General features: G+C 53.7%; 1 protein-coding gene across 1 annotated transcript; it reads right to left on the minus strand.

The window, feature by feature from the left end:
• Positions 1-658: 658 nt before the first annotated feature.
• On the minus strand, positions 659-9,837 carry LOC144172724 (uncharacterized). The gene is made up of 4 exons (XM_077701336.1): positions 8,759-9,837; positions 8,268-8,504; positions 3,801-4,007; positions 659-783 (listed from the first exon to the last, which is right to left on the minus strand). The coding sequence occupies exons 1-4, from the start codon at positions 9,558-9,560 to the stop codon at positions 659-661; spliced, it is 1,371 nt and encodes a 456-aa protein (XP_077557462.1). The 5' UTR covers positions 9,561-9,837.
• Positions 9,838-11,021: the final 1,184 nt, after the last annotated feature.

Genomic DNA, 11,021 nt, shown 5'->3' on the forward strand with positions numbered 1-11,021 from the left:
GTGACTGCTCTTCCGTAGGGAATGCGCGGGCAAGCTGTCGGCACTCCTCGGCGTGCGAAGTAGTCTCAGAAATCAGCGCGTATTCTGAGGCGTCTGGTCGATACGGAAAAATGGTATCCAGGAGACACGACGGTTCGCGTCCGTAAAGAAGAAAGAATGGGGAAAAGCCTGTAGTGGCCTGCTGAGCGGTGTTGTAGGCGTACGTTATGAATGGGAGGACCTGGTCCCAATTCGTGTGGTCTGAAGAGACATACATTGCTAGCATATCGCCCAGGGTATGGTTGAAACGCTCCGTAAGGTTATTGGTCTGTGGGTGGTAGACTGTAGCGGTCCTGTGGGTGACGCGGCATGCTGCGAGTAGGGCTTCAATGACTTCGGAGAGGAATACACGGCCCCTGTCGCTGAGCAGTTCAGGAGGCGCACCGTGTCCGAGCACGAAACGATGTAAAAGGAACTTTGAGACATCGCGCGCAGTGCCGGCTGGTAATGCGGCTGTTTCAGCGTATCGGGTGAGGTGGTCGACGGCGACTATAATCCAGCGGTTGCCAGTAGCCGTTAACGGTAAAGGCCCGTACAAGTCAATACCAACAGGATCAAAAGGGCGGGTTGGGCATGGCAACGGCTGTAAAGCACCTGCCTGTCGGTCCGGTCGTAACTTTCAGCGCTGGCAGTCGGCACAAGAGCAAACGAACTTGCGGACAAACGTGTACATTCCGCGCCAGTAGTAGCGCAGCCAGAGTCGCTGGTATGTCTTGAGCACTCCGGAGTGGGCACACTGCGCATCTGCGTGAAAGGAGTTACAGATTGTAGAGCGCAAGTGGCAAGAGATGACAAGCAGCCATTTTCGGCCTTCGGAAAGGTAGCTATGGCGGTAGAGAAGCTCATCACGAATGGCGAAGTGGCGCGCTTGACGGCGGAGGGCTTGGGGTGCTGATGTCGTCGCCGGGTGTAAAAGGACAGCCAAAATTGAAGAAATCCACGGGTCTTTGCGCTGTTCGGCTGGCATGTCAGCAAAAGGAATGGGCTCGCCAACACTGTCTGCAGCGTTGAGAGATGCAGAAGCGAAGGTTACAGGTGAGCGAGATAGCGCATCGGCATCGGTATGCTTGCGGCCAGAGTGGTATATCACACGAATATCGTATTCCTGGAGCGGAAGAGCCCAACGCCCAAGTCGTCTGGATGGGTCTTTCAACGAAGACAGCCAACAAAGAGCATGATAGTCCGTCACGACATCGAATTGGCGACCGTATACGTAGGGGCGAAATTTGTCGACGGCCCATACGACGGCTAGACACTCTTTCTCCGTGACGGAGTAGTTGGATTCCGGCTTAGTAAGAGTACGGCTTGCGTAAGCGACGACATACTCGTCAAATCCGGCTTTTCGCTGCGCAAGCACAGCGCCCAAGCCGACACCACTGGCATCAGTATGAATTTTCGTCGAAGCACGTGGGTCGAAGTGCCGCAGAATGGGTGGAGAGGTCAAGAGGCAGCGTAACGTGGAAAATGCCTCATCGCATGTCGGTGACCAAGCAGAAATGTTTTTGTCTCCGCTAAGAATCTTGGTTAATGGTGATATCACGGCGGCAAAGTTAGGGACAAATCGACGAAAATAGGAAGATAGTCCAATAAAACTTCGTAGTTCTTTCATGCTGGCCGGTTTGGGAAACGCAGCAACAGCTTGAAGTTTAGCTGGATCAGGGAGAACGCCATCCTTTGAGACTACATGACCCAAAATAGTGAGCTTCCGGGCAGCAAAATGGCACTTCTTAAGATTGAGTTGAAGGCCGGCATCGGTCAGGCATTTCAATACTTGTTCGAGGCGCTCGAGGTGTGTGCCAAAGTCGGGGGAAAACAAACGATGTCGTCTAAGTAGAATAGACATATTTTCCATTTGAGTCCTCACAGTGTAGTGTCCATCATTCGCTCAAAGGTAGCGGGAGCGTTGCATAGTCCAAACGGCATCACGTTAAATTCGTACAACCTGTCAGGGGTGACGAAGGCGGTCTTTGGACGATCAGCGTCTGCCATAGGGACCTGCCAATACCCAGATCGGAAATCCAAAGAAGAGAAAAACTCAGCACCTTGCAAGGAGTCGAGAGCGTCATCGATGCGGGGCAGAGGGTATACGTCTTTGCGAGTGATCTTGTTCAAACGACGGTAATCGACACAGAATCGGATGGAGCCATCTTTCTTCTTAACAAGGCCAACGGGTGACGCCCATGGGCTGTTTGAAGGGCGTATAACACCTCAATGAAGCATGTCGTCGACTTGTTCTTCTATAACCCGACGTTCAGCGGCCGACACGCGGTATGGTCGTTGCCGTAACGGCGAGTGGGACCCCGTTTCAATGTTGACGGTGGAAGAGCGGTTGAAGAGCGGCCCAAAGAAGCTTGCTCACAGTCGAAGGAGTTGCGGACCCGGTTAAGTAGACACAGGAGGCGATCACGCTGCGGAGGTGAAAGTTCAGAGTCGACAGAAGAAAATAGAAAGTTGGAACTGGGCGCCGATGCGGAAGGTGAGAGGGCACTAACTGGTAGCGATGATGGGTCGTCGGGGACTTCGGCTAGGAGGTTGGTGTCGAGGGGCTCGACACAACCAATGCACTCCCCGCGAAGCACACTGAACGCCGACGTGGATAGGTTAGTGATGTACATAGCAGAAAGGCCGTTTTCAAGGGAGAGGACGGAGAAGGGGAGAGGGATGTTCTTGCGTCGGGAAAACAGTTGTGATGGGTTGAAGATTACGATCGAATTGAGGAGGGAAGCACAGGACACTGGTACTAACACTGCGGAGTTTGGAGGAATGTCCGTATCTTCCGTAACAGCGAGCTTGTGCGAGGGTAAAGGCAAATCGTTGAACTTGGCATCAGCACGGGCAGCAACGCAACCTCAGCGCGGGCGCAATCTATAATGGCTTGATGGCGTGACAGAAAGTCCCATCCTAAAATGATATCATGAGAGAATGAAGTTAGCACCAGGAATTCAATGATGTAAAGGGCGTCCTGTACAACGACCCGGGCTGTGCATACTGCGAGAGGTTCAACTTGTTCGGCATTAGCTGTGCGAAGGCCAAAACCGGAAACAGGGGTCGTCACTTTTCGAATCTTGCGGCATAGTTTTGCGTCCAGGACTGAAACTGTGGCACCAGTGTCAACAAGCGCAAGGGTAGCGACTCCTTCAACAAAAACGTCAATCACATTCGTAGGATAAACATGAGGGCTTCCGTTTGTCGTGGTCGTCGCAGTTCTTGCCTCGGGAACTGCGGCGACTAGTTTTCCTGGGGAGTGGCGGGGCGACGTCGCATGGGGGACACTGAACGACGGCGCGGGGACGGTGAAGGGCAGTTGTTAACTGTCGGTGCCTCCGGTGGAAAAGAGTAACGCGACGGCTCCATTGGTGCGTGGTCGTTCGACAGATTCGGCGTGTAGACAGGGTAGGCAGGAGCTCGGTAGGCGTCAGTGAAAGGGGAAACTCGGCGGCGGCAGAAACGCGCAACGTGGCCTGGAATACAACAGGAGAAGCAGATGGGCCGGTTGTCGGGCGTGCGCCATGGGTTGCTGTGGAGCGGTGCCGAGGAAGCTGGAGGGAGATAGGGCGGCGGCTGCGGGTGGCGTAAAGGCACGTAAGCGGTAGGAGGAGCCTGCCGTGTCGCTACTTCAGCATATAGTGGCGCCGCTACAGGCAACGGCTGGGGAGCCGAGGGCGTGGTCGGCAAGACATCGGCGACGTCCTCCCTAATTATTCGACAGAGCGGCGACGACAAGCAAGGATCTGGTACCGATGACGATGGCACGGATGTACAAGGCAGCAGAGAGATCTGCCACGCCACCTCTTCTCGAACAAGCTCCTTGATGCGGTTCAGTAGCGAGGGGTTGTCGTCGACTGCCAGGCCACAGAGGCGGCTGCTCATGCTCCACAGGGCGGCGACGAGTGAGGCGACGTTGCCTCCGCAGCTCGTCATAGCATTTTGGTGGAGTGTTCGGATTCCATCCTCGTCCCGCTCCTCAGCTGCACCCCGTGTACCCCGCACCTCTACCAAAAGTATGGCGAGGTTTATTGGCAGGAGGGCAGCAAGGCGTTGGAACGCAAAGAGGCTCGGCTGAGTCCGAAGGGGTTCTGCCGTGCGCGCTCAGCTCTCTAGACAACAGACTGGTGATGATGATCTTAAGTGTTGCCATGATGGTGATGCAGGTCGCATGAGGTAATACGCGCCGCTGGCTGGTCGTCCAACTTCACCGCTGTGTAGCTGCGCTGGTAGCGTTACGTCAATAGCGGCAAGTCTTCCTCGTTACAATATATATTGTTGCGTCCTGTCAAACAGGGGCGCAGAGAAGTTGTCTTGGCGAAGACGCAGGGGCAAAGTATTTATTAGGCGAGGTGCCTAACTTGCCAGAGGAAACACACAAAGAGCACCGGTTGGTGGCTAGCAAAATGGCGACCAAGAACCGAGCACACGAGCCGCTAGCTAACGCGCTCCTTCGTCGTCCTCTGCTGTGCCCATCACACGGCACGTACGCACGCGAGGGATTAGCATGTCTGTCCTACTTAATGCTCTCATCCCACAGACTGGCACGTGACATTACCCCCTCTCCTCAGAAGCATCGACTCGATGCTACGGTTATGCGCGGAAAATGCAGTCCGCTGCTAGATGCATTGCGTGATCACCGCGAGAAGTATTGTTTCATGCGGACCACATGCACAATTTCTGGGCGAGATCGGGAACGTCCTGCGGTGCTTGGGCTGGCTGGAGCGACTTCGTAGGTAACATCGCTGAGCTGTCGTAACACCGTGTACGGGCCAAAGTAACGCCGCATAAGCTTTTCCGAGAGTCCCCAGCGCCTAACTGGAGTCCACACCCAGACCTGGTCCCCAGGGGAGAAGGTCGCATGTCGGTGGCGAAGATTGTAGCGAGCGGCGTCACAATGCTGGTGCTGTTGTATTCGCTGGCGTGCGAGCGCGCATGCTTCTTCGGCGCTACGCACAAACTCGTGAAGGGAGCCGGCTTGGTCGTCGTGGGTATCGGGTAGCAGCATGGCGTCAAGCATTGTGGAAGGTTCCCTACCGTAAACAAGTGCAAATGGCGTCATTTGCGTCGTCTCTTGTTGGGCCGTATTATACGCGAACGTTACGTAAGGCAAAACTGCATCCCACGTCTTGTGTTCCGCATCGGCGTACATACTGAGCATGTCGGCTATTGTTCGGTTCAGGCGTTCTGTTAAGCCGTTGGTTTGGGGGTGGTACGCGCTGGCCTTTCGGTGGGACGTGCCGCTCAATCTCAACACTTCTTGCAGCAGTTGCGCCGTGAAGGCCGTTCCACGGTCTGTAATCAGCACTGCCGGTGCGCCATGCCGCAGCACAATTCTTGTTAGAAAAAACTGCGCAACCTCAAGCGCTGTAGCCCGTGGTAGCGCCTTCGTTTCGGCATACCTGGTTAGGTAATCCGTGGCGACTACTATCCATTTGTTCCCAGTTGTGGAAGTTGGAAAGGGGCCGAGCAAGTCCATGCCAACTTGTTCAAAAGGCGTTCTAGGAACCTGAACGGGCTGCAGAAGTCCGGCTGGCCGGCCGGGTGGTACTTTCCGTCACTGGCAGTCCCGGCAAGTTCGTACATACTGCCGTACGGTGGCCGATAGCTTCGGCCAGTAGTACTTCTGCTTGATCCGTGCCAGCGTACGCGTGTAACCGAAGTGACCGGCGCTAGGCTCGTCGTGACAGGCCTGCAAGATTTCATTCCTGAGAAGGTTGGGTACGACAAGCAGGTAGTTACTCCCACTCGACGCGAAATTTCTCTTATAGAGAACGTTGCTCCGCAGACAGAATGAGGACAGTCCTCTGGCAAATGCCTTCGGCACGACGGTAGTGTGGCCTTGTAAAAAATCAAACAGCGATCGTAGTTCCGGATCTGCGCGCTGCTGTTCCGAAATGGTGGGTGCGTCCAGAACTCCGATTAGCGCGGCATCGTCGCTGTCGTCGTCATCGGCGGGGGCAAGGCCAACAGGAGCTCTTGAAAGGCAGTCTGCGTCTGAATGCCGCTTGCCGGATTTATGTATGATGGTCATGTCGAATTCCTGGAGTCTTAAGCTCCATCGCGCAAGACGGCCAGTAGGATTCTTAAGATTCGTGAGCCAGCAGAGGGAATGGTGGTCGCTGACGACGGTAAAATGACGCCCATAAAGGTATGGTCGGAATTTGAGGAGTGCCCAAACAACAGCAAGGCACTCTTTCTCGGTGGCCGAGTAGTTACTTTCGGCCCGTGATAGTGTCCGGCTGGCGTAAGCGATGACTTTTTCGGCGCCGTCTTGCCACTGGACGAGAACAGCGCCGAGCCCCACATTGCTGGCATCCGTGTGAACCATAGTTGCGGCATCCTCATCGAAATGAGCCAGCACAGGTGGTGTCTGTAAGCGCCACCGGAGCTCGTCAAACGCCTCTTGCTGTTCATCACTCCAGATGAAAGCTACGTCGTCACGTTTGAGGCGAGTGAGTGGGGCCGCAATGTGAGAGAAGTTCGCTATGAATCTCCGGTAATAAGAGCACAGCCCCAGAAAACGCCGAATGCTCTTTTTGTCGGTAGGCGTGCAGAACTTCGACACGGCATCAAGTTTATCAGGATCCGGGCGTACGCCAGCTCGACTGACAACGTGACCGAGAAATAGTAGTTCTTCATACCCGAAGTGGCATTTTTCTGGTTTCAGTGTCAGAGCGGCAGATCGGATAGCCTGAAGAACGGACGTCAATCGCTCCAAGTGCTCTTGAAAGGTCCTGGAAAACACGACGACGTCGTCTAGGTATACCAAACACGTTTGCCACTTCAATCCAGACAGAACCGTGTCCATCATTCTTTGAAATGTTGCAGGCGCTGAGCACAAACCAAAAGGAAGAACTTTGAACTCATAAAGCCCGTCGGGAGTAACAAATGCGGTCTTTTCACGGTCACGCTCATCGACTTCGATTTGCCAGTAACCGCTCTTTAAGTCCATTGACGAAAAGTAGCGGGCATGTCGTAATCGATCGAGTGAGTCGTCTATTCTCGGCAGAGGATATACGTCTTTTTTTGGTGACTTGGTTCAGTTTGCGATAATCGACGCAGAATCTCAAGCTACCATCCTTCTTTTTGACCATGACGACGGGTGACGCCCAGGGGCTTGTCGATGGCTGAATGACGTCGTCGTCTAGCATCTGGTCCACCTGCTGCCTTATCGCATCGCGTTCTTTCGCGGACACTCGGTAGGGGTTCTGCCGAACCGGTCTTTCATTTGCGGCAGTAATTATTCGGTGTTTAACCAACTGGGTTTGGCGGACGCCCGACGTCGACGAAAAGCAGTCCCGGAAGCTGTTTAAGAGGTCAGAAAGCTGGCGTTGCTCTGTCGGCGGGAGGTTGCGATTAACGTCGATTTCGAGCTTATTTGGCACCACGGCTGACGCTTTACTCTGTAGAACGAAGCAGTCCATTGCGTTGTCGATGTCTTCGAAGACGGCAACCGCCGTTCCCTTGGCGACTTGTCGACGTTCATTGGTGAAGTTTGTCAGCAGTACCTCCGCTTCGCCGCACGCTAGCGTCAACAGGCCCCTAGCAATGGCGATCCCACTTTCCAGAAGAAGGGGACTCAAGACCTCGGCAATACCAGGGCCGCTTAATAGGTTATCACACCTAACGGAAACAAGCATGCAGGATCTTGGTGGTAGGCTAACTTCGTCACCTACAATTCGCAGGTGTATGGGTCGGTTGCCGGTACGTTCTGGTGTGTTATTTTTCGTAGAAAAACTCACAAAGCCTTCGCCGACGTCGATTACCGCATCATGATTGCGCAAGAAGTCCATTCCTATAATAAGCTCTCTGCAGCACTCCGGAAGGACGACGAACGTACCGACGAAGTCAGAGTCACCAATGCGTACCCTCGCGGTACATTTTCCGACCGGCGTCATTAGGTGACCCCCGGCAGTCCGAATCTGAGGTCCATCCCATGGGGTCTTGACCTTTCTGAGCCTGTCAGAGAGTTCCCGACTAATTATCGAGTAGTCCGCCCCGGTGTCCACTAATGCGGTCATTTCGTGTCCGTCGAGAAAAACTGTAAGTTCGGGCCGCGCGTTCACGTCGACGTCGAAGTTTTGGGCTGCCGGTTCCCCAACTGCGGCGGTAGAGGGAGGCCTTGGGAGCTTCGACTACTGGCAACCTTGCCTCCCAAGGTTGCTTCATCTAGTTTCCCCGCGGTGGCGTTGCAGACCGCCGGGTAGGTGGCCCTCCAGGAGTGCGGCGGCCGGGCGAACCTTGGGGAGCGGGGGACGGCGAACGCGATCGGCGGAGTGGTGCGGTAGCTCGACGCTCGGTGAGGTAGTCCGAAATGGCGACCGGTCTTTCTCCGAATTGGGGCCGAACAGCGTTGGGTGGGAATCCAGGCAGTCCAATTTCACGGTAGGGGCACCGGCGATAAATGTGCCCTGGTTCGCCACAGTGATAGCAGAGCGGCTGGTTGTCGGGAGTTCGCCAAAGGTCGGTCTTGCGTACTTGGGGATGATAGTATTGTTGCGGACGTACCGAAGAGTTATTACGAAACTGCTGTTGGGCAGTAAGAGGGACTGCTTGTTGTGGCCAGCATTCGGCTGGGTGCGGCGGGTGGTATGGGAGAAGCGGCGCGGCAGGTCTAGTGGTTGCGGGCGTGGCGTAGGAAACTGGGCATGGTGACGCTGGGTGCGCTGCTGGTAGGGAAATCGCGTTGCGAATTTCATCGCGCACTATGTCGGCCCCGATGGGATGATGCCGCACTTAGCGAGCTCTTCTCTCAACACCGCGCGGATGAGATCCCGAAGGCGGTTGTCGTCATCCGTGGCTATGACAGCAGAGATGCTCGACGATGTTTTGGCGCCCATGCGGTCGTATTGTCGGGAGCGCTGTTGTAGTGCCCTCTCAATGGCAGTAGCCTCGCGGATGAATTCTTGGACCGTTCGTGGCGGATTTCGGACGAGGCCGGCGAAAAGCTGTTCTTTTACGCCATGCATAAGATGGCGTAATTTTTTACATTCTGCCATGTCTGGGTCGGCTCGCTTGAACAGTCGGGCCATGTCCTCCGCGAACATAGCCACACTCTCGTTAGGTTTCTGAGTCCGTGCTTCCAGGAGACGCTGTGCTTGTTCGCGGCGGTCGGCATTGGCGAATTTCGCTTGAACCTCGCGACGAAAGTCCTCCCAAGTGCGCAGGCTCGCTTCCCAATTCTCGAACCACGTCCTTGCACCATCCTCAAGAGCGAAATAGGCTTGTTGGAGCTTTTGGGTGGCACTCCACTGGTTGAATGCAGCCACACGCTCGAACTGTTCAAGCCAGTCCTCAACGTCTTCGTAATCCTCTCCGTGGAAGTGGGCGGGTTCGCGCGGCTGCTGAAAAGTCACCGTAGTAGGCATTGCCTGCGCCATTACCTCTGGCTGAGAAGCGTGCCTTCTTGATGTAGACTCCAAGAGAGGGCCCTGTTCTGGAGGAAGGCCGAGTTTCCGGCGGCTACACCGATGAACCGGAGTGTGGACGGGCGAAGGTCTCTCGGGGCTAACGTCCGGGGGCGTACGGGGCATCGGAAGCACCCTCCACCAGTGTTGCGTCCTGTCAAACAGGGGCGCAGAGAAGTTGTCTTGGCGAAGACGCAGGGGCAAAGTATTTATTAGGCGAGGTGCCTAACTTGCCAGAGGAAACACACAAAGAGCACCGGTTGGTGGCTAGCAAAATGGCGACCAAGAACCGAGCACACGAGCCGCTAGCTAACGCGCTCCTTCGTCGTCCTCTGCTGTGCCCATCACACGGCACGTACCCACGCGGGGGATTAGCATGTCTGTCCTACTTAATGCTCTCATCCCACAGACTGGCACGTGACAATATATATATATATATATATATATATATATATATATATATATATATATATATATATATATATATATATATATATATATATATATATATATATATATATATATATATATATATATATATATATTTATATATATATATATATAAATATATATATATATATATATATTTATATATATATATATATATATCAAAACCTGGGTTCCGACACTTGGAGAACACTGAACAAGGGTTTTATTGTTCCCAACAGTTTTGAAAGGAGAAACTTCCTTCTTCAGGGGTTATTTTAGAATAGACAGAAAAACGCTTATACACACTTTGCCTCCGAGGCCTTCTCTTTCTTCTCAACCTCGTCAATAAGAGCTCTCGGAGGAGAGTAAAAGAGGGGGAGAGTAAGAAGAACCTGTCGTAACTATACTAAAGAAGGTGGGAAAAAGCAAGAAAAGAGGAAGGGAAAGAGGAAAGTTGTAAATGGGAAGGAGGCACAGTTGCAGCATTGATAGACAGAAAACAGACGCATAAAGTTCAACCAATGTGTGTCTATAGAGGAAATGGCGTGCTGCGTATGCGTGCGGAAAGAGAGAGATACATAAAATTTGGATAGTCGAAGCTCGAAAGCCTGACGACAAGTCTGGGGATGGCAGAGAAGCATGCGAAATTCTGCCTACTGGTGATCAATGGTAAAAAAGAACGAAAAAAAGGCATTTGTTAACGGCGGTGTGAGACCGTCGTTAGACAGAGACAAGAACCACGTGGCCGCGGGTGGCCGAAGGAAGCTGATCGGGAAACGAAACATTCGTGGGAGCCTTGAAAAAAAGGATCAGTGAGTCCCCAATGCGCGGAGCACGGGTCCCTCTGAGTGAAATGGTCCGGAAGGTTTGCGTACAAAACGATTTACGCCTTGGAAAGAGCACAGGCGGGGAAGCATTTATTACCTCACCGCCGCCGGAGGGCAGTCGCCACGCCACGCCAACCGTCCCGCACCGCCATCCACCCTTCCCCTCCCCCCACTGACCCCCTCGTCTCCCAGATGCCGGCACAACGCGGTTCCCCTCAAGGGCGAAGGATGTGCTCTACGAACTTAAAAGAGACAAAAAAAAGGGTGGGGGAAGAAGAAAAAAAAATATGGAATGATTATTCGTTTCGCCCTCTCTCAAAACATCTAAAGG

The sequence above is a fragment of the Haemaphysalis longicornis genome, unplaced genomic scaffold, assembly GCF_048455015.1.
Source record: "Haemaphysalis longicornis isolate Haplotype H1 unplaced genomic scaffold, Haemaphysalis longicornis Haplotype H1 scaffold_253, whole genome shotgun sequence".
Lineage (NCBI taxonomy): Eukaryota > Metazoa > Arthropoda > Arachnida > Ixodida > Ixodidae > Haemaphysalis > Haemaphysalis longicornis.